At 54.1% G+C, this 25617-nt stretch overlaps 2 protein-coding genes across 3 annotated transcripts in view; both read right to left on the bottom strand.

Annotated features, from left to right (window-relative positions):
- Window positions 1-22011, bottom strand: part of PRRT4 (proline rich transmembrane protein 4) — a 31207-nt gene extending 9196 nt beyond the window's left edge. The window contains exons 1-4 of the mRNA XM_061640253.1: window positions 21731-22011; window positions 20890-21040; window positions 7819-8554; window positions 5156-5275 (exon numbers count right to left, since the gene is read on the bottom strand). Coding sequence (XP_061496237.1) covers window positions 5156-5275; window positions 7819-8554; window positions 20890-21040; window positions 21731-22011 — 1288 coding nt within the window. The remainder of the gene's footprint in view (window positions 1-5155; window positions 5276-7818; window positions 8555-20889; window positions 21041-21730) is intronic.
- On the bottom strand, window positions 1471-3044 carry LOC133363245 (adenylate kinase 8-like). Of its 2 annotated transcripts, XM_061582631.1 has the most exons (2): window positions 2961-3044; window positions 1471-2825 (listed from the first exon to the last, which is right to left on the bottom strand). In XM_061582631.1, the coding sequence occupies exons 1-2, from the start codon at window positions 3042-3044 to the stop codon at window positions 1605-1607; spliced, it is 1305 nt and encodes a 434-aa protein (XP_061438615.1). In that variant the 3' UTR covers window positions 1471-1604. The 2 variants fall into 2 exon arrangements, with proteins under 2 accessions (XP_061438615.1, XP_061438614.1); XM_061582630.1 differs by having other exon boundaries at window positions 1471-3044.
- Window positions 22012-25617: the final 3606 nt, after the last annotated feature.

The following is a 25617-nucleotide window of genomic DNA, read 5'->3' as shown; positions in this document are numbered from 1 at the left end:
CTTCCCCCAGGCACCTGGTTGGCCACTGTGAGAACAGGATGCTGGACTAGATGGGCCACTGGCCTGATCCAGCAGGCTCTTCTTATGTTCTTATGTTCTTATGAGGTTAGGTCAACAGGGGCTGGCATGGCAAGAGATGGAGCTGCCCCTTTGCCTACTCTTGGGTTAGTGGCATTGTGCGAGATGTCAATCAGAGGGTGGGTGTGCGGTGGTGACTCCAGAATTCAGATCTGTTACTGCAATTCCCATCACTTTCCACACCTGATCCAAAAACTCTGGCGGCTGTTCAAAAATCTGGGTGGCTTTCGCCATACCCAACTTATCTCACACTTGCCCAAATAAGCCCTATGAAGAGGAGACCCTTTGATCTGCCACGGCGCCAGCCTTGCTGCCCTACCATTCCTGCCTCTCTCCATCCTGGTGTGCAACAGCAACACAGGTGGGAATAGGTTGGATGAGTGCCCCCATCCCATCTGGACACCCACGACAGCCAAGGGGCCCCCAGTCCAACCCAATCTACCCACAGCCTTTCCTGCTTCCAGCAGCCTTCTCATTCTGAGGAGTGTGGAGTGTGACGCCTCCCTGAACACAAGAGGAGCCCAGAACAAGCTGGATCAGGCCAAAGGGGGCCCATCTGGTCCAGCATCCCGTCCTTACAGTGGCCAACATGCCCCAGTGGCCTGAGCACAACAGCAACATTGTGGCTAGTAGCCACTGACAGCCTTTTCAGCCATGAGTTGGTCTAGTCCCCTTTAAGGCCATCCAAGTTGGTGGCCATCACTGCCAATTGTGGGAGGGAATTCCATAGGTCAGCTACGTGCTGTGTGAAAGAGTCCTTCCTTTTGTCTGTCCTGAATCTTCCAACATTCAGCTTCATTGGATGTCCACGAGTTCCAGTGTCAATGAAAGAAGGAAAAAAGCTTTCTCCATCCGCTTTCTCCATGCCGTGCATAATTTTTCACCCTTCTCTCATGTTGTCCCTGACTCACCTTTTCTCTAAACAAAAAGGCCCCAAATGCTGCAATGTTTCCTCACAGGGGAGTCGCTTTGTCCCCTTGATCATTTTGGTTGCCCTTTTCTGAAGGTGTTGTGGAATGGGGACGGGGGGAGGCTATGGGGCAACAAACCAGGCAGCTGCCCAGCACTGGGAAAGGAGAAGTTGTGGGTGGCACTGGGAGCTGCTGGCCTGGCAGTTTGGGGTGTCCCAGCCCTCCTTTTCCACAGTGGGTCTCAGCCCTAGGCCAAGGAAAGGAGCCCTAAAGGGGACCATGTTTCTGAAGATATGCAAAGCATCTCCCTCTCGCCACTGAGTAAGCACAGCCAGCCTGCATCTACTCAGATGAGGGCCTCAGAGGGTGCAGCTACAAGACATTTGCTCCCATGTGAGGGGACCCCAGAGCCCAAGAAGGCACACATTTAAAGGAAGCAAAAACAACGTCCATGATGAAGCCAAAATACTCTTATTCTCTAACTCTACACCTATCCTGACCTCTTCCCCCTTCCCCGGCCTCTCTCCCCCCAGCCTCCTTTAGCATTGTTCTGTTGGGGGAAGCAGCCTCACGGCCCATGCGTGGTGTTGCAGGGCCACCGTCATCCCTTGTGGCTCAGGCTCTCATGACGGGCAGTGGCTTGACCAGGCAGCTCTCAATGTACTCGAAGATGGTGTAGGGGTCTTGGTCAGCATTCAGGAAGATGCCATCCTCATAATACTCCTCCAGGCCGGTCACTTGGCGGCTGTAGAAATCTGCCTTTGTTTCCACTTTGCGAGGTGCGTCTTTGGGGTTGCGGCGCAGGCGTCGGTGCACCTCCTCCTCTGTTGGCGGCTTGAAGATGGTGTGGTACCTCTCTCCCGAGACAGGGTCTGTGGCACGTTGGGAGATGCGCTGCATGGCCACCTCGGTGGGCAAGTTGAGGAAGAAGACCCGGTTGGGCTCAAAGCCCATGTGCTTGAAAAGGTCCGCTTGGTCTACATCATGAGGGAAGCCATGGAGCACCCAGCCATAGGTCAGGCAATCCTTCTGGGCCAGCCGGTTCTTGAGGACGCTCAGGGCGATGCTGTCACTCACTGGGTAGCCACTCTCAAAGAAAGGCTTGATGAGGTCACCCACTGCTGTGTTTGCAGCCACCTTCTCCCGCAGCAAGTCCCCAAAGAAGACGTTGACTATCCCATATTTCTGGGCCAAGAGAGCTGCCTGCAAGTTTTTGCCACAGCCGGGAGGGCCCAGGAGCAAGACTCGAGGGGTGAAGGGGGCGTCTGAGCAAGGACAGCTCAGCACGAAATTCAAGGCTTGGGCAAAGACATCCACACACGGCTGGTCAGCATTGATAGCCTTGTGGCTCTCCTGGTAAGTCTGGATGATGCCAGGGATGTTGCGATGACTTTCAAGGAGGCGCTTGGCCGTGGCTTGCTCAGAGATGCCTTCTGGCCTCACCAAGCGCTTTTGGACAGTGAAGTCTATTGGCCAGTCAAAGGTGGTGTGGTACACTTCTAGGGTGAGTGGGTCCAGTAGTTTGCCAAGGTTCCTCTCCACCAACACGGTGTCCGGCGCGTAGAGGACCACCACGTGACGGGGGGCAATGCCCACAGACTGCAGCAAAAGGGCCTGCTTCCTTGTCTCAGGAAATCCATCCAACACCCACCCCAGCTTGACACAGTCCATGTCGTTCAGGCGCTCCTCCAGGAGGGCAACCCACAGCTCATTGGGGATCTTCTCATCTTCTGACTCAGAGGCCATGGCCTCCCTGGCCCTCCTGAGCAACATGCTTTGCACAAGCTCCTGGGGGCAAAGGTAAGTAGCACTCAGGTGCTTGCAGATCCAGCGGGCAATGGTTGTCTTCCCAGAGGCTGGTGGCCCCAGCACAAAGATCCTGGGCACCTCGTCATTGTTTTTCATCAGGTGTGCAATCATGAAGTCAATGGGATCCTCAGGCTGGTACACAAGGAGAGCTTCCATCAAGCTCTGCATGAGCTGGAAAATGTTGTGCTTCTCAGCATAGAGTGCCATCACCGGAGGGATGTTGTGAGGCTTGCTAGTGGCATCCATCTCTCACTGCTGCTGCTGCTGCCGCTGCTGCTGCTGCTTGAGGTAAAAGCCAGATTCTCAAACAGAGTTTGCATTCTGAGGTTGCCCAGCAGTGTCTGGTGATGTCACCATCCATGGAAGTGGCACGTGGAATGCATCGACCACACCCAGCCCTCAGAGCTCAGTGTGCCATCCATGGTGTGGAGCCAGGCCATGACTTGCCATGTAGTAATTATCTGACTGGGAGCTGCTTCAAGCAGCCCTTTGGTTTTGGGAAGCATCAAAAAATGGAAATGGATTGCCTTCAAGTTGATTCCATGGCGACCCTATGAAGAGGGTTTTCATGGTAAACAGTATTCAGAGGGGGCTTACCATTGCCTTCCTCTGAGGCTGAGAGGCAGTGACTGGCCCAAGGTCACCCAGGGAGCTTCATGGCTGTGTGCGGATTCGAACCCTGGTCTCCCAGGTCGTGGTCCAACACCCTAACCACTACACCACACTGGCTTTCTTTGGGAAGCATCACATATGTTGAAAAGAGTAGTTTTAGTAACAGCAGTAGTATTGGGCCCTTTAACATGCGCCCCAGGGCAGCTGTAACCACTTGGAGAAATGGCCACTGGTCGGCTCCAGTCGTGCGCTGCCGGGCATCCTGCTTAAGAATCATAATGGGGGGAACAGCACTCTCTGAAGCACCGTCTGGAGCCTAATTCTAAATCTGCTTCCAGCTGATTGCGGATGATCAGTGCTGTCGCAGGGCTAAATCAGGCTTGCTTTTGAAAACGCAGCTGATACGATTGTTTTCTGTGCTTGTCCTTCAGCTCCAGCCCTCTGGAGCTTCCCAAATGAGCTCATTTTTCTTGGGCATCTTGTCAGTGTCCACTGTGGGAAACAGTGCTGGACAAGATAAAGGCCTTTGGTCTGATCCAGCTGCAGAGGCTCGTCTTACGTTCCTAGCACAGCCACCCCGTAGGAGCCAAGGGCCGCAGAGTAGGGCACTAGCCCTCTGAGAGCATAGGTGCTCCCTGGATGGGGTGGGAGCAATGGCAGGATCCGACCAGCCAGCCCTCAGAAGGCCTCTCCACCTTGCTGAGACAACAGCTCCCCTTGGGTAAGAGAGCTCCAGCAAGTCCCTGCCTCCACGTCTTGTCCAGGGCCTTGCCGGATTTGGCTCTGTTCAGCCAGTGGGTGCTTCTTCCACTGCTGCCACCTGCTTCCCTTGAGCCCCAGCTATTGCTGGGCAGGACAGGTGGTGCTTCTGGTGCTCAGAAGATGGGCTGGGGGCACTGTGGGGAATGAGAAGCAAGCAAGCAAGCCAAGATAACAGGTGATACAATCCTTGATGCGTCTCTTTAAGTTCCGGGGGGGGGCAGAGCTCTGGGGTTATACAAACATCTCTTCTCTGGAGGTAGCGCAGAATTCCTTCATGAGATCCCTGTTAGCTGCCCCTCAAAGCACACCTGCATCTCTACCAAGGGCAGAAACAGGGCGACATCCTATAGCATCCTGCGATCACGCTGCACCAATTCCAAACTTGGCAACTCCAGCGGAATGCGCTTCCCTAGGAGTGACCCCAAAAGGGGCCTGGGATGCATTTGCTCTGATCTCTCATGCTCACCTCAGCTCTTGGACAGCTCGACTGTCATTTCCAAACATAGTTTGGGGGGGGGGAATCCATCCCCACCCCACCCCTGTTGGAGACTGAATGGCCATGAGTGGGAGTGGAAGCCAAGAAATGCTATTCTCAAGCAGCCTTAACATCCTCAGGACCCCTCCCTCAAAAAGGAGCCCCGCTGGAGAGGGGTGTGTCTCTCAGCTGCCTTCAGCCCAGTGTGGAACATGCCTGGGCATGGCCTACTCAGTGGCCCCTTTATGGCATTGCAGTGGGGAAGAGAGACCACATGCGCACACACCCCTTGCACAACCTCCTGGCTGGCCTGGCCCAGCCCTTGTCCGGCTGCATTCCTGGCCACAGGCAAGCTGGCTCCTCTGAGGGCCCAACCCCTCCTCTAGTCCCATGCAGCCTGCAGCTCAGGTGAACCTCTTGGGAACAGGCCCAGATCAAATCCCCTCCCCTCCTGCTGCTGCCTCCATGTACAGAAGGAGGCCCCACTGCAGGCCGGCTCTCTCCTCACCTTGCTCCGAGCCCCACTCGGGGGTTGGGCGGGGGTCTCCAGGCTGCTCCCGGGTGCTGCTGGTGATGTTCCGCTCTGGCGGTTCCCACATCTCTGGGGACAGCGTGGATCCAAACAGACCTGGGCAGAGAGAATCGGGAAGCTGAAAGGGGCTTCTCCATGGGGCTGCCCCCTTGAGATAAAGAACTTCAGAAGAGCTCAGGCCAGTGGGGGCCCATCTAGCCGAGAATCCTGTTCTCACAGTGGCCAGCCAGGTGCCCAGGAGAAGTCCATATGCATGACCCGAGTGCAAGAGCACACTCCTCTCCTGCAGTTCCCAGCCACTGGCATTCGGAAGCACATGGCCTCTGTGGAGGGAGAACACAGCCACCATGGCTAGTAGCCAATGACAGCCTTCTCCTCCATGAATCTGCTTACTCTTTTAAAGCCCTCCAAGTTGGTGGCCGACACTGCCGCTTGTGGGAGTGAGTACCATAGTTTAACTATGCGCTGCCACTCTGTGGAGAAGTCCTTCCTTTCGTGTGTCCTGAGCCCCTCGGCTTGAGACAGCAAGACACCTAGAGCAAGATTCACCCCACCAGACACCTGCCCATCCTCCCTGGGAAGGAGAGGCGCTGCGCTCTACTTCTAGCGACCACCCCGACCTGCCCCACGCCAGTTGCCAAGAGGCCTTCCTTCTGGCCAGCTTCACCAGGGCAGGTGCCCTGGGGGGTGCCTGGGGAGGGAAAAGAGAATGCTAGCATGCATGTGGGGGGGGATTGCCCCCGGCTTCATGGGGAGCCCCTAAATGTATTTGAGCTGCCACTGACCCCGTACACGGCTCGCTCCGGCCTATTTGACAGGGTGGGTGGGCAGTTCCTCTCCTGCTTCAGATCTTCTGAAATTTGCAAAGACAGTTGGCAGCTCCTTCCAACCCCTCCCTCCGACCTGGCCACCAGTGCTTTCCTCCTCTTGACCTGCGCAGGCCCACATCCTACACCCTCTCCCCACAAGACTCCTGGTCACCTCTCCTCGGTATTGGGGCCAATACCCTCCTTTTAAAATCCAAACATACTGCCGTGGCTACTAGCCACAATGCCAGTTGCTAGGGATTTCAGTGGGGGAGAGCGCTGCTGTCGCACTGAGGTCCTGCTTGCTTTTGAGCTTCCATTGGGGCATCCAGCTGGCCACAGTGAGAAGAGGATGCTGGACTAGATGGGCCCCTTTTGGCCTGACCCTGCAGCCTGGCTCTTCTGATGCTCTTCTTCTCCAAATGGGTCTTGCTGGGTCAGACCAACCCTCCATCCAGCCCAGCCTGCTGTTTCCAGCAAAGGCCAGCCAGATGTTTCCAGGGGAAGCCCACAAGGGGAGTCTGATGGAGAGAGCCACCCCTGGAGTGTGTCCTCAGCATCAGGTGGGTGGGGAGTGCCTAGAGATGAAAAGCAGAAACGCCAGCGCAGAGTGCAGCTGCGGCACCTTGTGGCAGCTCTGGTCTGCCACAAGAGCAGGATATTGCCCTTTGCGGCCAGGGTTGCCCTCAGCACCCCTTTCACCCCCAAAGTGATCCACAGCCCCCTTGCAGGCCTCGCTCCACAGCTGGCTCAGGATCTTCCATTTATGCAACAATGGCGGAGGCCAGTCCATTTGGGTGCACAGTGGGGCACTGCCCCACCCACTGTCCTAAGCCTGTCCCCCAACTGCCTACCTGCCTGGTGGTGGTCCTGCCTGCCAGCTTCCTGCTCTTCCTTACCTTCTTTAGCAGGAAGGAGGAGGATGGTGGGGCCAAAACTGGAGGGAGTTGGCGCTGGCTCCACCTACTGGTTGTTTGTGTTGAGCCCCAGTTCCCCCAGGTGGACCAGGGAGAGATGTCAGAGGAGGGCGAGGCTTTTGAGGACATTGAGGGGCAGATGCTGACAACCAGCAAGTTCCCACTGTCAGCCCTCCCGTCGACGCGGCGCCCGCTCCAACTGCAAGCACTCCAACAGAGCCGTTGGGAGGCGATCTTGCGCGCGTGCCAACTCCACACACACCCCGGGATTCCCCACCTGGCACTTCAACAGCTTCCCCGCCAACCTGCTCCCCGCCCCCCGAGGTTGAGCCGGCACCTAGAGAGACTTTACTGTCAGATGAGCAGCCGGAGGCTCGCTGCCTCGTGCCCCGTGCGAGACGACGCGAGAAGCGGGACTGTCAGAAGGTGGTTCTTCGCAGGAGTCAGAGATTACGGGCAAAGACCTTCCCTATTTAAGGCGGCAGCACCCTGACTGGGTTGCTGAGTCAACTTGCTCCACACGCTGCAGAGAATGCCTAGGTAGCTTAGCTAGGGCCAGTAGTGAGTTAGCATAGTCAGGTCTATGAAGCGCACTGCTGTTGATGTAACCGTTACTCTAATAAAATAAGAATTAATTCCAGTTTCGCCTCCGTCTCGTGTCTCGCACTCTGGGCAGGACAGCTTGTTTGTTTATTAAAACTATATCCCGCCCTTCCTCCCAGAGAGAGACCAGGGCAACAAACAAAAACACTAAAAACACTCCAAAATGTCTTAAAAACAAAAGACTTTAAAACATCTTAAAACAAAGCATCCTGAAAAACATTTAAAGCAGTCATCCCAACACAGGCCATTGGTCTCCCTGCAACCTGCCGGTCCCAAGGGGCACCAGCCCCCCCCCCATGCAACGCATACTCACCAGGAGCATCTGACTCACTGGCAATCTCTGGGATCCCAGCGCTGAGGCCAGGGAGGAGCGGGTACCGCTGGCCGGTGCTGCTGCTGCCGTTGGGCGCCAGGCCCCCCTTCTTGCCAAGGCCAGCCGCCAAATCAGTGTCAGGCTTGAATTCAAGCTCTTTGCTGTCCTCCGCAGTGGGCACTGCCAGCCCCTTCTCCCTGGGCCTGGGCCAGAGCGTGAGTGGGCGCTGAGGAGCTGGGGCAGGACCCAGGAGGTCGGGGTCAGTGGGCGCTGAGGAGCCATTCCCTACCCACCCTCCAGGCTTGGAGGGAAGGTCACCAGCAGGGTCGCTGGCCAGCCCACCAGATCCTCCCAAGGCCTCTGCCCAGAAGTGGCTGTCTGGGGCTTGGGAGTGGGTGGGGGCAGCCGGCTGGGTGGGAGGCAGCCCAGACTTGGCACTGGCTCCCCCTGGGGCCCCCTCACCCTGATTCCATCCCTTGATCTGGAAATTTGGCCCCAGGTTGAGGGACAGGGCAGGGGCTCCGCTGAGGGTGGACAGCAGGGTGGGGGTCACTGGCAGGGCCGGGGAGCTGGTGCTGGGGCCCTGGAGCCCATGGCCGGCTTTGTCCTCAGTGAGGGCCAAGGACTGGTTGGTGCTGAGAGGCGTCCTGGAGCCCAGAGAGGGCAGGCACAGCAGCAGCAGGAACCCCCACATTGGCCCCTGTCTCGAGCAGCAGCAGCTACTCCAGGGACGCACCTGAAGAGAGGAGGGAAGAAGGAGGGTCAGGAAGACCAGAAGCACGCCCCAGACTGGGGGGGGGGGCTTCCCCAAGGGCTTAAACCAGCTAGTCATCCCCCTCCCCACATACAACCTTAGAACCTCTTCAGCACACATGGGGAGCATCTGTGGCCCTCCGGATGATGTTGGACTCCAGTGCCCCTGTGTGATCATAGAATCATAGAATAGTAGAGTTGGAAGGAGCCTAGAAGGCCATCCAGTCCAACCCCCTGCTCAATGCAGGAATCCAAAGCAAAGCATTCCCGACAGATGGCTGTCCAGCTGCCTCTTGAAAGCCTCCAGTGTCGGAGAGCCCACCACCTCTCTAACTAGTTGGTTCCCATTGTCGTATGGCTCTAACAGTCAGGAAGTTTTTCAGGGATGATGGGTGGAGGACACCCCCCACAGCTTCCCATCCCCTTCTCTTGAGAAAGCCAGAAAGAAGCCCATGAAGGTGAAGTAACTGGGGAAGAGTGTCTCTGAGCAGGTGCAGACTGCATTTCCCTACTACGAACAGCCCCAAACACACTAAGGGACATAAGATGAGCCGCCTGTCTGCCGGATCAGGCCAGAGGAAGCGCATCTAGTCCAGGGCTCTGCTCTCCGAAGTCCACAAGTGGAACCTGAGCACAACTGCGGACATCTCCCCTCTTGTGATCCCCAACATCTGGCATCCAGACACATGCCGCCTCCGACAGGGGAAGTAGAATGCAGTCACGGTGGCTCGTAGCCACTGACAGCCTTATCCTTATCACCTTCTCACAGGCACCAGCAATCTTTTTGGGTGTCCCCAACGCTGGAGGTTCAGATCCACACCTGGCCAGCTCCACCAATTGCCCAACCCACACCCTGGAAGACCACAGCAGAGAGAGAGAAGCAAATGCAATCCTTTCCCATTCCTCTTCAGTCCTTGGGCCAAATAATCCCTGACAAACAAAGCCAGACAAACAAAACTGGGGAGAAGCACAAACCTGGCCCTGCAATTAGGGGGTGGATGGCAGGGAGATAACAGCAAGCAGTAAACAAGCAGGGTCCTTATGACAAGCCTTGAGCTATTGCACAAACAAGCTCCTTTGCCAGAAGTGAAGATGTGGAAAACGTGGGGCTGCTTTACCGGCGGATATGGCTTCCATTTTGCAAACTGTACCCATACCATCATTTGTGACGGATGTACGCGTGAGCCTTGTGCCTTGCGCACATGAGGCAGCAAGCAGGATCGCACCACCTCCTACATGTTGTAGGCACAGGAAAATAGCCCCCCCCCATGCATCCATTCATCACAGGTCACTTCCTGTTAAAAAGTGATGTCCCTGCCAGAGGGTGAGGCAGCCCTGCACAAACTTACTCTAACTAAATGGGCAAAATGCTTAGCGATAGGTTGGGCAGAACAGCAGCTCCACCAGCTGGGCATCATGAAATGTGGGGTTATGTTGGGATGGCAACACCGGCAGGCAGATCCCTGCTTCGCAAACACTAATAAGGACGAAGATGTGAAAAACTCTTTCCTTCTTCTTCTTCTTATTTGAGTGCATTTTCCTTTTTTTTCAGGTAACAACTCAAATGCACAGCACGGAAGCTGAAGCTGAAGAGCCCACCTCGCCAACCCGTTTTGTCTGGCAAGCCTGATGTCACCATGTTATATTAATCTGTTTGAGCTTCAAATCAGGGGACCAGGCAATGTGCAGCTGAGGGGATTCCTTTACCAGATTGCTCGTGAAAGTGTCCCTTGCACTGACTTGGGACAGTTCATCTCTCTCCAAGCTGTTGGAAGTGGGGCCAGAGCAACTCCTATTATATTCCTGTTATGTTCCCTTCTGGAACATCAACAAAAGAATATAACAGGAGTTGCTCTTGCCCCACTTCCAACAGAAAAGCTGTCAGGAAGTGAACTTGTGACCTTCTGCAACTGGCAGATCAGAGGAGGCACCTCTCCTGAATCTGCAGGGACCGGTGGGCGTGAGCTGCTGGGATCTGACTCGTAACCCCCAGAATGACTGCCCCCCCTGGATTTGTGCACCGCACTGTGCCCATCTAGTGGCCAGTGTAACTGGCTGAGCCCCAATGCACCTGCCTCATCCGAGAAGAAATCCTTCCCGGCACGTCTCCTGGCAAACTGCCAAGAAGCTGCTCAAGGTCTTCAAACACCAAAGGAGTTTTCCAAATGAGGGAACACAAATCGGCAGCCCCCACCCCAGGGAAGCAACCTCATCCTACCCAGTAGCTCTCTTCACACATGCAGGCTCAGGACACACGTCACGTACTGAGTCCAAAGAGGGGGCAGGCGTCAGACAGCACCTTAGCCCTGGACGGAGGAGGTCAAATGAATCCATTTTGCTGTCAGAGTCGGGTCCTGGATCACATGAATCAAATTGGAGAGAGTGTCCCTGAGCATGTGGAGGGAGCGGTGTGCTGCTGCCACTGAGACCTGCCCTCACACGCCTGTGATTGGAAGGCAACAGCGCATTAGACACAGAGTTTGCAAAGGAGACCTCTCTGAAGAAACAGATTATGCAGGCAGCCCACATTCAAGGGGCTATAAAGCCTATAAAGCCTTATACGGTGCGGGACCACGATATCTGTCGGAACGCCTCTCCCGTTATGAACCGGCCCGTACACTACGGTCTACTACGAAGGCCCTCCTCTGGGTCCCAACCCATAGGGAGGCCCGGAGAGTGGTGACAAGATCTAGGGCCTTCTCAGTGGTGGCCCCCGAACTATGGAATAGTCTCCCCGAGGAGGTGCGCTTGGCGCCGACATTATCATCTTTTCGGTGCCAAGTTAAAACCTTCCTCTTCTCTGAGGCATTTTAATTTAAGTTGATTTAATTTTAAATTGTTGTATCTGATCTTAGATTGTACAGTTTTTATATACTTTGTTCTATTAGATTGTGTAATTTTATCGCATTTTTTGATGTTCACTGCCCAGAGAGCTATTGCTAGTCGGGCGGTATATAAGTTTAATTAATAAATAAAATATAAATATAATAAGGGAAGCCTCTGCCTCAGTGCAGAATATGGAATTCTCTTTGCATCCCAAGACACCCCCAAGACCTATGATAGGGAAGATGTGTGGAGGGCAGGTGGGGGGGAAGGGCTCCATCCTGGGTGAACCCCTCTTAGCAAACCCCAGACCTTTCCTGCCAGCCTCTTTCATCCCTCTTGCCCAACTGTCTTGCCAATGCAAGAGAACATTGCCTGGTTTGCAGGGATGTGAAAAACCTGGGAAAGGGTTCCCAAACGGTGTCCACAGCCCACTGGTGGTCTACGGCATGTCTGTGGATTTGTGGATGAAGACAGGAGATGGCACATTCATCACATTAAAAAGTCACGTTGATTTCAATTGTATTTTAATTGCTTTTATTTCTGGAATTTTATTGCATTGTAATATATCAGAAATAAAAGCAGCAAGACAAATCCAATTAAAATCATGCAGCATCTATCGCAGCACATGACAGTGGCTACCACAGGCACACACACACAAAATCATGAAGTAGTCCTCCAAAACCCTCAGCGATTTCCAAATGGTCCGTGGGGGAAATGTGGAGGGAGCAGCAGGTGCATGGTGCACAGCAGAAATCATGCAACCCACCCTTGTAATCTAGAGATCATGGGTCCGGCGGCACAGGGGGCAGCGGCAAAGCCATCGGGGCGGTTTTCCTGGCCATATGATCATCCCTGCGAATGTTCTTAAACATCAGAGGCATGGGAGAGAGGTGCAATTGGCCACCTCCCAGAACACCTTTAAAATGGAACGAGCCAAGAGGCAGTGACTGCAGTAGTCCTCCTGGCAATCTCAGCCCCCCCCTTCCATGGCTTCACTACTTCTGCCTGCTTGTCTGAACCTTCTCAGAAGGACATGTTGGCATTAGAAAGAAGTGATGCGGGGCTGCCTGGCTGCCAATGTAGAGGGTGCACGTTAATATTCAGGACAACTAGTGAGCAAATAGGCCCTGTGATTGCTAATCAGGCAGGCAGGAGGAGAGGGTATACTGGTCCCCGGCTCATCCTGCCAGCCTGCCAGCCTCCTTGAAGAAGCGGGGCACCCCTCTGCCCTGGGCATTCACCTTTTGACAAGTTCTCTTTCCACAGTCACATCAGGGCAGCCAGAATGCCCATCCTGGAACTAGCTAGGCAGGGATGTGAAGCACCAGGCACCTCAATGGCATCCTTCCTCTGGGGCTGCTAGTGGGCTGACAGGTGTGGAGGCAGGATGCCAACTGGGCCGACAGCCCACTGCCAAGTGCAGCAGATCCTGGTGGAGCTTGGAGATCGCACGTGGATGGCACAGCCTGGATGTGCAGGGGGGGCAGAGGATGGGGACACACATGGCTGCTCCTGTATGCACCCACACAACACAGCACGGCACTATGTCTGCCAGTCATTGCGACAATTACAGCCACCACGAGGGTGCCCCTTCTCATCGAGAGCACCATTGGTGCTCTGCAGTTTGCAGCTCTGCTCTTTTTGCACGTCTGCCCAAATGAGCCCAAAAGTGCAGATGTGCATGTGCAAGTGAACCCAAGAGTGGGACCAAGAGCAAAAGGGGGCTTGTTTACATGATGACTTATTGTACCTGCCACTGGGTGGTACTACTCACAGAGATGAAGGGTGGGTCATAAATATTTTAAATAAATGGCAAATGATCTGTTATCAGTGGCCCTGTGCAGGCATCCTAAACATTTGCACTTTGGTATTTAGGACGATGGCTGAACCTGCCACCCTACTGTCCCGCTCCCCATGTGCATTTCTTCCACATGCTTAAAGCATCTCTACTCTAACAATTCCCCAATTATTTGGTCTATTGACACCTCCAAGGGATGAAACCACAAGGGGCTGAGAGGCAAAGAAGGCCCTGGTGAAATCAAGGGCTGGTGGATCATCCCCTTTTTATCCCAGAGGAGTCATCCATGTAAACCATTGCAGGGTTCCTCTTATCTCTGGTATGCAGAAAAGCCTGGAGGTCAGAATTCTTTGCAAATGCACACGACCTTTGCATGACCCAGGAAAGAGAACACCAGAGCTTTCCTGCACCTGAACGCCTCAGACCAAACGGCATCTGCTTCTCACTTGTTGCATGCACTGTTGCATGTTCATGTGGGGAAACTGGCGCTTAGCAACTGACCTTGTTCTTCTGGATCAGAGATTCAGACCATAGTGAAGAGGCCCCTTGCAAGGATCTTTGCTGGCTGAGATGGGTGGGAGTTAAACTCCAAAAAACCCAGGGGTCACCATGCTGGGGAAGACTGATCTATGGGAAGTCAGCTGCAATATATATTAATCTGCTTTTGTTAAATCTGCATGATTTGTTCCAGGCACAGAATTTGGCCTTCCCTGGTGCAGAGTTTGTACACAATTTCCCAGAAAGTTCATTTGGCCAGTGCCAGGGCCATGGTACCTTTTGGGAAGGGAAAGTCCCATCCCAGGTGCAGCGCTCACTGCTATGAACTTCTTGCCAAAGGGGAGGTGAGCTCTCTCCCCAGGTCCCCAGTGGGAATTGGACTGAGGGAAGTGCCTTTTCCTGGGAAGGTCCCCAGTTCATGAGGGCTCAGCACCAGGGGAAGTGCAGAAAAGGACAAGGTTGTTTGGCTTGTTTGTATTCTCCCTTTCTCCAAGGAGCTCAAGGCAGTGAAAAGGTCCCCCCCTCATTTTTATCCTCACAACAACCCTGTGAGGCAAGTTAGGGTATGTGCGTGTACACGTCAGAGAGAGAGAGACTGGCCCAGTGTTACCCAAACAGCCTCATGGGTGAGCAAGAATTTCAGCCCGTCTCTCCCAAGTCTGACAGTCTAACCATTACATCCACCACATTCCCACTGTGACCACCTCACCCACTGGAGACTGGCAGGCTTCAGAAAGTGCCCCCTGTCCATTCTTCTGTTTTAGCTGGACCCCAGCCACAGTGAGAATGATAAATTCTATGAATGCCTGACTTAGCGTGGCCCAGACTGTCCTGGGTTTGTTATTCTGGAAATGAAATTAGGATGCCTTCTTTCCTTCCCCTGACCTCACTCGGTCACGTATGAATATAATTTATCGTGGAGGCTGGCAGGAACTGGACAGTGATGCTGGAGAAGCCCCCTTCCATCTGGGGTCTGCTCCACAGGCTCAGGGGCCATCCTTGCGGGGCAGATGAGACACCCTGGAGTAGGATGGGTCCCCCCATGTGACACTGGTCCATGACCCACAACTTTCCCAGGCTGAGACAGCTCACCACCCCCACCCCTCTCCAGGCTGATCCCTAACTGGAGGCGGGGAGATTGATTGAACCTCCCTCTCAGTGAGATTCTGGGCAGCTGTAGCTACTCAGGCACACAGCCACTTCCGAACAGTTGGTGCTCCTGTTAAGGGATCTCACTAACAAGGCTTAGAAAAACCTCTCGCTGACAGCTGCTTTGGTCTTCTGAACAGCTCTGAGCACAGATGCATTTGTGAAAAATGCAGCATATAAATAAACTGATTGTGACTTTTACATTTCGCACTCAGGACCAGTCTACTGCCCCTAAGCACCTGGAACCCATGGGAAATGATGCAGGCCTGGCTGTGAGCGTATCCCCTGCTCTGCTCAATGAAGAAATCAAGGGTTTTGCCAGGAAAAACTGTAATTTAAGCACAGACAGGTTGTTTGTGAGTCATTCTCAAGTGAGGCGAGGCACACCCATTCTGTACCCAGGTACCCTTACCTGAGCCCAAAATATGAAGTGGGGATTGGCCATAGGCGTCCTGGGAGAGTGGCCATCAGTCGCAGGGGGCAGTGAGCTCTGGGACAGGTTGGCGGGGGATACGGCGGCTTCCTAGGTTTGTGTCTGGGAGGGGCTGTAGCTCAGTGGCAGAGCAGAAGGGCCCAACTCCATCTCTGGCATCTCCAGCAGGGCTTGGAAATCCCAGAGAACGATTGCCAGTCAGTGCAGGCACTACTGAGCTAGACGGACTGATGGTCCATCCTAGCAGCTTCTTAAGGTTCTGTTTCTAATTGTTTATATGACACTGTTATGCAGACTTTGATAAGCCCAAAGGAAAATCAGAGAGGGGGGGATATTATTACTTTTCTTCTTCTTCTTATTAATCTGTATTATTTGCCATCCTGGGCTCCTGCTGGGAGGAAGGGCGAGATATAAATCAAATAATAAATAAATAAATAATCCGCCCTTGATTAATAGGTCCCAGGGCAGGTTACAAAATCTAAAATACAATATTAAAAAGAATTAGAACACATTTCAATCACAAGAAAAGGGTGGGTTCTGAAAACATACATCTCAGGAGCTGAAGGTCAGGGTAAAGAGATGCATCTTTAGCATTTGCCGAAAACCGTATAGCAAAGGTGCCAGATGCACCTCTGTGGGGAGGGAGTTCCACAACTCAGGGGCCACCCCAGAGAAGGCCCTCTCCTGGGCCACCGTCCCCTGAACTTCTGAGGGTGGCAGAACTACCAAAAGAGCCCCCTCTGCTGATCTCAACACCCAGGGGCCTAAGTCATTTAGGGCTTTAAACACCAACGTGAGCAGCACTTTAAATTGGGCCTGGCCACCAACGCAATTGTTTTAAAACAGAAATTAGAAATCAGGCTTGAAAGAACCCTCCTGTAGCCTACAAAAGGGCTTTTTTCAAACCTACTGATGCTGGGATTGGACCAAAATGAAGGAAGTGTGAAAACTGGAGGGAGAAATATCAATAATGTAAGATATGCAGACGATACCAGACTACTAGCAGAAACCAGTAATGATTTGAAGCGAATGCTGATGAAAGTTCAAGAGGAAAGCTCAAAAGCAGGACTACAGCTGAATGTCAAGAAGACTAAAGTAATGACAACAGAAGATTTATGTAACTTTAAGGTTGACAACGAGGACATTGAACTTGTCAAGGATTATCAATACCTCGGCACAGTCATTAACCAACATGGAGATAATAGTCAAGAAATCAGAAGAAGGCTAGGACTGGGGAAGGCAGCTGTGAGAGAACTAGAAAAGGTCCTCAAATGCAAAGATGTGTCACTGAACACTAAAGTCAGGATCGTTCAGACCATGGTATTCCCGATCTCTATGTATGGATGTGAAAGTTGGACAGTGAAAAAAGGGGGTATGAGAAAAATCAACTCATTTGAAATGTGGTGTTCGAGGAGAGCTTTGCGCATACTATGGACTGTGAAAAAGACAAATAATTGGGTGTTAGAACAAATTAAACCAGAACTATCACTAGAACCTAAAATGATGAAATTGAGGGTATCATACTTTGGACACACCATGAGAAGACGATTCACTAGAAAAGGCAATAATTCTGGGAAAAACAGAAGGAAGTAGAAAAAGTGGAAGGCCAAACAAGAGATGGATTGATTCCATAAAGGAAGCCACAGACCTGAACTTACAAGATGGTTTATGACAGATGCTATTGGAGGTTGCTGATTCCTAGGGTTGCCATGAGTTGTAATCAACTTGAAGGCACATAACAACAGCAAATGATGGCATCGGGGTGATTTCAAGGGTGTTTGTGTTACAGATGGGGAAAAGAAATTTGTCATACGTGTGGTGGCCACAACAGTGTCTTTGCTTTGCCAATGCGCCCCAAAAGGTTGGTGACCCCTGTTCTAAACCCTCTGACTCCGTCTCCATCTCTGCTATCTCACCTAAGATGAGAACAGCATCCATAGGATGGGAGCTGTAAAGCACTCTGTTCACTGCAGGAATCTCCCCCACCCTCCATCGGAAAGGACATGTATACAGTGTCCCCAGGGGTGGGGACAGCTGAGACCACTGCTGAGCTGGCTGGACATCCCCTGTGCTTGCCTGCCTGCCCCTCTGCTTTGCAAGTGCCGGGCAAAAGTCCAGCAGATCCGAAGGAGGCTGATTAGCAACAAGCACAGGCCTGCAGAGGCATCCAGCTCTCAGAGCAGGCCTTGCCCCAGGGAAGGTGGGGCTGAAACAGGGACAGCGAGGCTTCCTGCTCCGCAATGTGAGCATCTAAATCCCAGAGTAAACACAGAACCACACACACACTCCCAGCACACAATATGCAGCCCAAGGCCAGGCCAGCCCTCAGCAAGAAGCTGTCTGAGTCACAGGGCTGGGAGTGTGGCAAACAACTCGGACCCAGTGTACCACCCACAAGAGTCAGTCACTCTGGCAGATACTGGGCAGCAGGAGGGTGGCAAAACAGGAGCTGGCTCTCAGCCAGCAGCAGTATAGGACTCAGGAGGAACAGCAGCCCAGCTTAGCCAGAGACAGTTCTGGTCGCCTCATCTCAAAAAGGATATTATAGAGTTGGAAAAGGTTCAGAAGAGGGCAACCAGAATGATCAAGGGGATGGAGCGACTCCCTTATGAGGAAAGGTTGCAGCATTTGGGGCTTTTTAGTTTAGAGAAAAGGCGGGTCAGAGGAGACATGATAGAAGTGTATAAAATTATGCATGGCATTGAGAAAGTGGATAGAGAAAAGTTCTTCTCCCTCTCTCATGATACTAGAACTCGTGGACATTCAAAGAAGCTGAATGTTGGAAGATTCAGGACAGACAAAAGGAAGTACTTCTTTACTCAGCGCATAGTTAAACTATGGAATTTGCCCCCACAAGATGCAGTAAAGGCCACCAGCTTGGATGGCTTTAAAAGAAGATTAGACAAATTCATGGAGGACAGGGCTATCAATGGCTACTAGCCATGATGGCTGTGCTCTGCCACCCTAGTCAGAGGCAGCATGCTTCTGAAAACCAGTTGCCGGAAGCCTCAGGAGGGGAGAGTGTTCTTGCACTCGGGTCCTGCTTGCGGGCTTCCCCCGGGCACCTGGTTGGCCACTGTGAGAACAGGATGCTGGACTAGATGGGCCACTGGCCTGATCCAGCAGGGTCTACTTATGTTCTTAAGACTGGCTTTCAGCCTATGAGAAGATGGTGCTTCAGGCTCAGGCAAAGGCATGGAGGTCTCTTTTCAACCCCTGTTGAAAAACCCTCTTTCAACAAGCCTTTTAAATAGAGACCTTATTCCAGTCTGCGTCTGTGATGTAACTGTTATTAAAGATTTTTTAAAAAACATTTTTTCAAGATGTTTTGTGTTTAAGATGTTTTTAAAGATGCTTTATTTTAAAGATGTTTTATAAAAGTTTAAATGTTCTGTCGCTTGCTTGCCACTCTGGGCTCCTTGTGGGATATAAATTTAATAATAAAAATAAATAAATAAATAAATCTCTGCTCGTGAGTCAGACATAGGCTAGGATGGGTAAGAATGCCAAGGGCACTTTTGTGCTTGCACAGAGTGCCTTTCAGTCCCTGGAGCCCAGCCAGAAGGCAACGCTTGGTGAGCCTAGAACCTCTTCCCTTGGAAACTGGGCATTGCAAACAGACACCCTGACTGGCTCGGATGCCCCAGGGAGGTAAGGAGGAGGAGGAAGCAGTGTCAGGCTCCCAGCTGCTGAGGAGACTCCACCAATGGCCCAAGACAAGCTGGCTCTTGCATTTTCCTTTTTTCCTTCGGTATGGTACCGTCTTCTTTATTGAGACCTTTCCCCTTCAACAGGTTCACGGGGTGGATTATAACAAGTTACAGATACAATAAAACACACTGTATCCAAGTGTGAAATAGCAGCACTAAAGTCGCTTGTGGAATTAAGAACATACAAATTGGTAGAAAAGAGGCAGGCAGAGGATTTAAAAACATAGGAAATGAAAAAAATGGGGGAAGGTCCCTATCTGGCCCCAGAATGACACCCTGGGGAGAGCATTCAACAGACAGGGTGCCACCACCAAGTAGCCCTTTTCCCCTCTGGTGGCAGCGGGGCACCTGAACATGGGCCTCTGTTGCCGACCTTCTTTTGGGCCCTACAGCTATCCTGATCCTAAGCTGAGAAAAGCTTTCAAGGCCAAAAGGAACACTTTGAATTGAACCTGGAAACAGACTGGGAGCCAAGGCACTTGACAAAGCCCAAGCATAATGTGAGTGCAACAAGCTGCATGATCCAGCTAAGTGTTACACAGAGTAGTCCCACTGAAATCAATGGCCATGACCAACTTAAACAGCTCTAATGTTGACTTCCTCAGATACAAACAGCCCTGTATTTTGGACTTACCACAGTGTCCAGACCAAAGGCCTTGCAAACCATCCTGGCAGAAAGGGGGAATGTGAACGAAGCAAATAAAGAAGCCAGCCCCACACACTGCCCAAGAGATCAAAGATGCCCATCCTTCTTGCATGGGGGGGGGGGAGGCCTCCTTGCCAGCAATAGGGCAGTGGCTGTAAGATGCAGCTCCGATTTGTGGTCCCACAAGTCCTTTGCACCTCTCGACTCCCCCTGCCTTTTGCCCACTGGGGCAGCTCTGCCAGGGTGTGCCTCTCCCCTGTGAGCGTTGGTGAGTGTGTAAGTCGCCCCACAGAAAAGAGGGACAGCTGGCGCCACTTTCTTCCCCCCCCCATGGTATGCGGGAGGGGATGACTGATCTTTAACCCTCTCCGTTGTCTGTCTCCTTGCACTCCTGCAATGCCTTGCGCTCACTCCACAGGCCCGCAACAGAGAGGGAGCTGGGCGGCGTTCTCCCAGAGGCTCACAGCCGCCCACCTGATGCCAGGGAAAAGCAACCAAGACCACGCACACGGCCCTCCGGCGGCCAATCACAGCCGGGGAGGCAGGCAAAGGGGAGGGCGGAGGGCGCCTGCAGCCCCTTGGCATGCCAGAGGGCTCAAGCCAGCCAGCCAAGCGGCAAGCAGAGAGGAAGGAACCACACAGCCAAAGTCAAGAGGTCCGGCCTCAAATACATACTATCTTGAGACCCTGGTCGGCCCGGAGGCCGCTGGCTGTTACAGGGGCGCCATGTCCCCAGGCTTGGCAGAGCCAGATGGCGCCACGCAGGGAAAGCCCTGCGCCAGAGTCCCAGCACGGCAATGGTTCGCGCACACGCGCGCAGCTTGCACGGAGCTCTCATGCCTCGCTGTCGCCTCCTCGACCCCTTCGGCCCCCTTCACCCCGCGAGGCGCCAACCCGCCTCTCTTGGGCGAGCGACCAGGGGTGCGGGGGTCACCAGAGCCCTCCCCCTCGAAGCCCCTGCCCCGGCTGCTGCTGCTGCTGCCCTTCAGATGGAGGCGGGATGTCCGTGGCAGGCGCACCGGGGGCGCCCGCGGCCAACTCAGTCCCCCTTCCGACAGACTGCCTTGCAGCAGCAGCCGCGACCGCGCGCTTCGCAGTCTCCCCTCGCTGCGCCTCCCCCGGCACTGCCTGAGCCAAACTCCCCTCCCCCCCTTCCCCCTCTGAAGGCAGCTCCAGCTCTCGCTCCGGCCGCAGCTCAGCCGCTCGGGGCTCCGCCGGTCCCTGCCCCGCGCAGCCGCCGCCGCAGTTCGCTTCTCACCTGCCCGAGTCTCTCGGGCTGGATCCTGCCTCCGGTCGGCTCCTCCGCTGACGCCGAAGAGGAGGAGGACCAGGCGAGCAGCAGCAAAACCGGCCGCGGCTCCTCCTCCGCCGCCGCCTCCGTCTCTCGCCGCCCGCGGGCAGGACGCGCACTGCACACAGCGGCGCGCAGGGAAGGGGCGCCTTGGACCCCTCTCCGCCTCCCTCCCTGCCTCGTGTGCGGGGCTCGGATACACTTCGGGTTCCCTCCGCATCCACCGACTGACACGCATGCACGCGCGTACACACCACATTCTGGCCCAGGACCTGCGGGGGCTCCCCCTCGTGCCGGGCCGCCGGCTTTTGAACCACACGCCTAAGCCTTCAGGCTCAAGAAGACAGTGCCTCGGGGCATGTGCAGAGATCCTTCCCCTCACCGTTTCCGGACGGGGGAAAGCGTGTCCTTGGGGATCCGCTGTTTGAGAAAGGAGTGCGTGCCAGGTGCTGTACAGGCGAGGGCGGCAGGGAGGGAAGGAGGAAGGCGGGCTTCTTTTTGTGGGGGGGTGTTTGGTGTTTAACTCGACTCCTCCAGGCCCGCCCACGGACTCAGTCCCTGGAATCGCTCCCCAGGGCCCCTCAGTGGCCGCGACCCCTGGTTTAAGGGCCTCAAAGACGCCCTCTTGCGCGCGCTCTCCCTCTCCACCCAAGGGGGCGGGGGGCATGCACGAGGCCCGCATCCTCTGTAAGGATCCCAACAGCCAAGCACTGGAGTCTGGGGTCACCCCATGAAACTGCGGCGGGGCAGCTGAGTCAGGGCAAAAAGCCTTCCTTCACACAACACACCATTGTCTTATGGCACTCACTGCCAGAAGAGGCGCTGAAGGCTTGGAGAGCTTGGAAAGAGGGCCAGGTAACGTCCTGGTAGAGGAAGCTGCCTATCAGCCTGGACGCCTTCCTTCCTCAGGTGGACCTTCCATGTTCGGAGCCAGTCTTGCTTGTGGGCTTCCCACTGGGACATCTGCCTGGCCAATGCTGGAGGCAGGAGCTGCTCTGGGCCTGGTCCAGCAGCGGAGCTCTGCTGATGCTGTTCAGTCTGCCGGCTGACTGCCTCTGCTGCGGAGGCCCTGCCGGTGGCCAGGAGCATCCCTTGCCCTCTTTTGGAGTGTTGGGAGGCCAGGGAGGCCAGGCTTAGGTCCCAGCTCAACAATGGGATGAGACACTCTTTCTCAGCCTAACCTAGCTCACAGGGTTGTTCTGAGGAAAGAGAGCTGGATCCCTGGCTTGTGTGCCACTGTATGGATAGGAGGGATTCCAATGTCAGAGATACAGAAACGTTTTGATTGCCTTTCTGCCTGAAGCCACACAGATAAAAACACAACAGTAAAGAAGGAAACAGCAGCAGCAAACCCAAACAGATTGCGAAGGAAAATGCCCAGGCAACAGCAGGCCTATCAGCTCAGAATGGAAGCCTGGGCAGCCCAATGACGGCCACAGAGCCAGACCTGCTGCGACAAATCCCCCCTCCCTCCTTCACACACGCTTCCACGCACACACACCCCAAAAGCAAAACCCTGGAGCCCCATTTCCCACATTAGGGTAAGAACTGGGTGAAACCGGAGAGGCCCCGGGAAGGCACCATGTGCCCCCCAGGAACCCTTGCATCATCGTGCAAGTGTGGGATGGGGCAGTGTTCTGGGGCTTGGTGGGTGTCTCCCCACCCCCTTTCCTGGGGTCCCTACCCCACAGGGCTTTCTGGTGAAGCAAAATGCCCGGGATGGGCTCCTGCCTGCCACCCGCCAGCGCACCGCCTTGTTACTCCCCTCGGCAGAAGACCACAAAGATCTGCTTTGAAAGCAAGTGACAGGCGTGACAAATGGCACCCTCTGTGGGGTGAAGGGGCTGCTGCGACAACAAGGCCTTGAGCGCCCGAGTGACAAACTGCAGAGTCAACAGTCCCACCCTTATGTGCCACTCAGAATTAGGAAAGAGCACAGGAAGCGGCCTTAGGCTGAGCCAGGCCATTGCTCAATCTAGTTTAGGATTCTCTACACTGATTCAGGGATTCAGGCAGGGAGACTCTCTCTGTGGGGGGACTGAACCTGGGATCTTCTGCATGCCAAGCAAGGCTCTGCCCCTGAGCTCTGGTCTACGCTGTCCGGGTCCTGCTTTGTCTTCTGCTCAGAGCAGGCAGACTCTTTCCCTGGATAGATGCCTTTGCCTGGGAGGCTGGCCTCCCCCGTGCCTGACATGCAGCAGCACCTGCTGCGGTGGACAGGGCAGCTGCCAGCAGGATGCCAAAGTGGGTGCAAGAGCACTGTGGTGCCTGGAAACTGCCCAGCAGGGCTAAATTGGAGATGAGAGGGAAACAGCCCTGGGACTGGCTTCCAAATGCCACCAGACCCTCCCCCTGCCAGAAGACACCAAGGAGCCCTGCCTTCCCACTGGCATCTTGCTCCAGCAGATTCTGCCTCGCCTCGTGTGGCTGGAGGAGGTGCCCATCCCCATCCCTCCATCTCCCCAGGTAGCACTCGGCCAAAGACAGGTGTGGTGTGGCCTCTGGCTTCCAGCCTCCAGCCACTGCCGCAGGAGCCAATGGGCTGGGAGTGGAGGCAGGAGAACAGCTGAACCAGCAGGTGATGTAATGTGCCATGCATGCCTCATGCAAAATGTTGCCAGGGAGACATGTGATGAGGAGGGGGCAGCCACTTGTACCCTGAACATGCTGTTAAGCCCTGAGCAGCTCCTTCAGGTGTGGAGGAAGGGATCAGAGGCCTCAGGTGGGATGAGGAAGGGAGCCAGGTTGTAAGGGTCCCCAACTGAGGGCTCAAGCCACAGATAATATGCCTGCCGGTGCTTTCCTTCTGGATGAGCAATCTCCAGGTTCCCTGAGCATTCAAAGCTGCTGCTCCTCATGCTAATCTTCCCACACTCCAAGAGGAAACAACCCTGTTTCCAACTTAAGGAACCCGAGAGGCCAAACTCTTCCCCACCCCTAAAATCCTTTCAGATGAAGAGAGTCATTCGTGCCAGCCCGGATCCCTCCGGCTCAGCTTCAGCCTTTTTTCCGTGGGAGGGAAAAGATGAATGTCTCCTTCAGTGGGGGTGGGGGTGCCATTCCCTCACCCCGGGCCACTTTAGAGGTTTTCCATGCCAGAGAGTCCGGGGGACAGGCTTACCTATCAGCAGGTAAGCTTCCAGACAGCGTGCAACCACCAATGCACTCTGCTCATGCTCAGAAACACTCTTTCTTATTCTTACATCCTATATCTTCTACAGCGGAGTCCTAGCACTGAAAAGAGGGCCTGGGACTGAGCCTTTGTTCAAGCTAAGGGTACAGACACGTTGTTTTGCTGGCTTCAGCACGTCGTCACCTCCCTTTTCTGAATATGGGGACCCACAACACTGGTCAGACTCTGCCCCCCTTAACTCCAAAACCTGGAAGTTGCAGCTTCAGTGCATTTTACCTTGAGGTCAGCTTCAGCACGGATTGCCACTCCAGGTGTGTCCAGTGATGATGCTTTGCCGTAGATTCAGGCAGACACAGGGATTGGCCCAACACTTTGCTATGGGTGGTTCTAATTAGCAGCAGGGAAGGGGGGTGTCCAGCTGTGAGTAAATGCTTTTTAAATGTCTTTCAAACTGAAGCCAGAGGAAATGTTCTGGCTGCTTTTGAAGCAGCTGACCTGCTGCCACCCATATGATTGGTCCCCTCCCTTGCCTGGGATATTATTTTCCCAGCTGGCCTAATAATAAATCACACCAGTCTCAGCCTGGGGCTGCAAAAAGAAGAGCCCCATTTATGGCCACATCATAGAATTGGAAGGGGCCTATAAGGCCATCAGGTCCAACCCCCTGCTCAATGCAGGAATCCAAATCTAAGCATTCCTGACATGTGCCTGTCCAGCTGCCTCTTGAAGGCCTCCAGTGTCGGAGAGCCCACTACCTCCCTAGGTCATTGGTTCCGTTGTCGTACCACTTTAACAGTGAGGATGTTTTGGCCAGGGGTCATTGCCAGCACCCATGCCATTGGATGGTGTTTGCCCAACTCGCACTCAGCTCTGTTGCTCCTGGGGCCAGAATGAGCACAGGGTGTGTGAGTCTTTGGCTAGTACTCTGCAGCGGAGGAGCAAAACCAAACCGTGGTTGCAAGAGAAGGTTCTATCCTGCATGTCCTGTTTTCATCCTTGGCCACCACATCGTTGCTGGCCCTGCTCTCCTTCTCTGATTGTTTAATCTAAACAATTCTAATCTAAAAATGTTTTTGAAGTTGTTTTGTTTTGGTGTATTTTGAAGTCTGCTTTTATGATGTTTTGGATTGGTTTTGGTGCTTTTGTTTGCTGCCCTGGGCTCCTGCTGGGAGGATATAAATCAATAATAAAGAGTTGGGCATCTTGCCTGCCATCTTGGCCAGCTCTGCTCTCCTCCCCACAGCACTCTGGGGCCATCTGGGTCCCACTCTGGATATCGGGGGCCTTCCAGCTACCGCAGCCGGCGCGGCTCCTGATCCTTCCTTTGCTGAGCTCACCTGCCTGCTGGGAATGCTGCTATCAGGCCGGCAGTAGCTGGGCTGACAGAGGTGCCCTCCCCGGCCCTCTCTCCACTCTTCAGCACCACCGTCCTTGTTTCCCTTTCATTAATGTGAGCCTCTCAGTTCCCCAAGGACAGACAGACAGACAAAATGCCCAGTAGGGACTAGCAGACAAAGGTGTCTCCTCTCTCTCTGACCTCGAAGAATGAAGAAGGAAAGGAC

The sequence above is a fragment of the Rhineura floridana genome, chromosome 8 (assembly GCF_030035675.1).
Source record: "Rhineura floridana isolate rRhiFlo1 chromosome 8, rRhiFlo1.hap2, whole genome shotgun sequence".
In the NCBI taxonomy this organism is placed as follows: Eukaryota; Metazoa; Chordata; class Lepidosauria; order Squamata; family Rhineuridae; genus Rhineura; species Rhineura floridana.
Note: the sequence above shows the minus strand (reverse complement) of the source record. Positions and strands in the feature narration are given on the sequence as shown.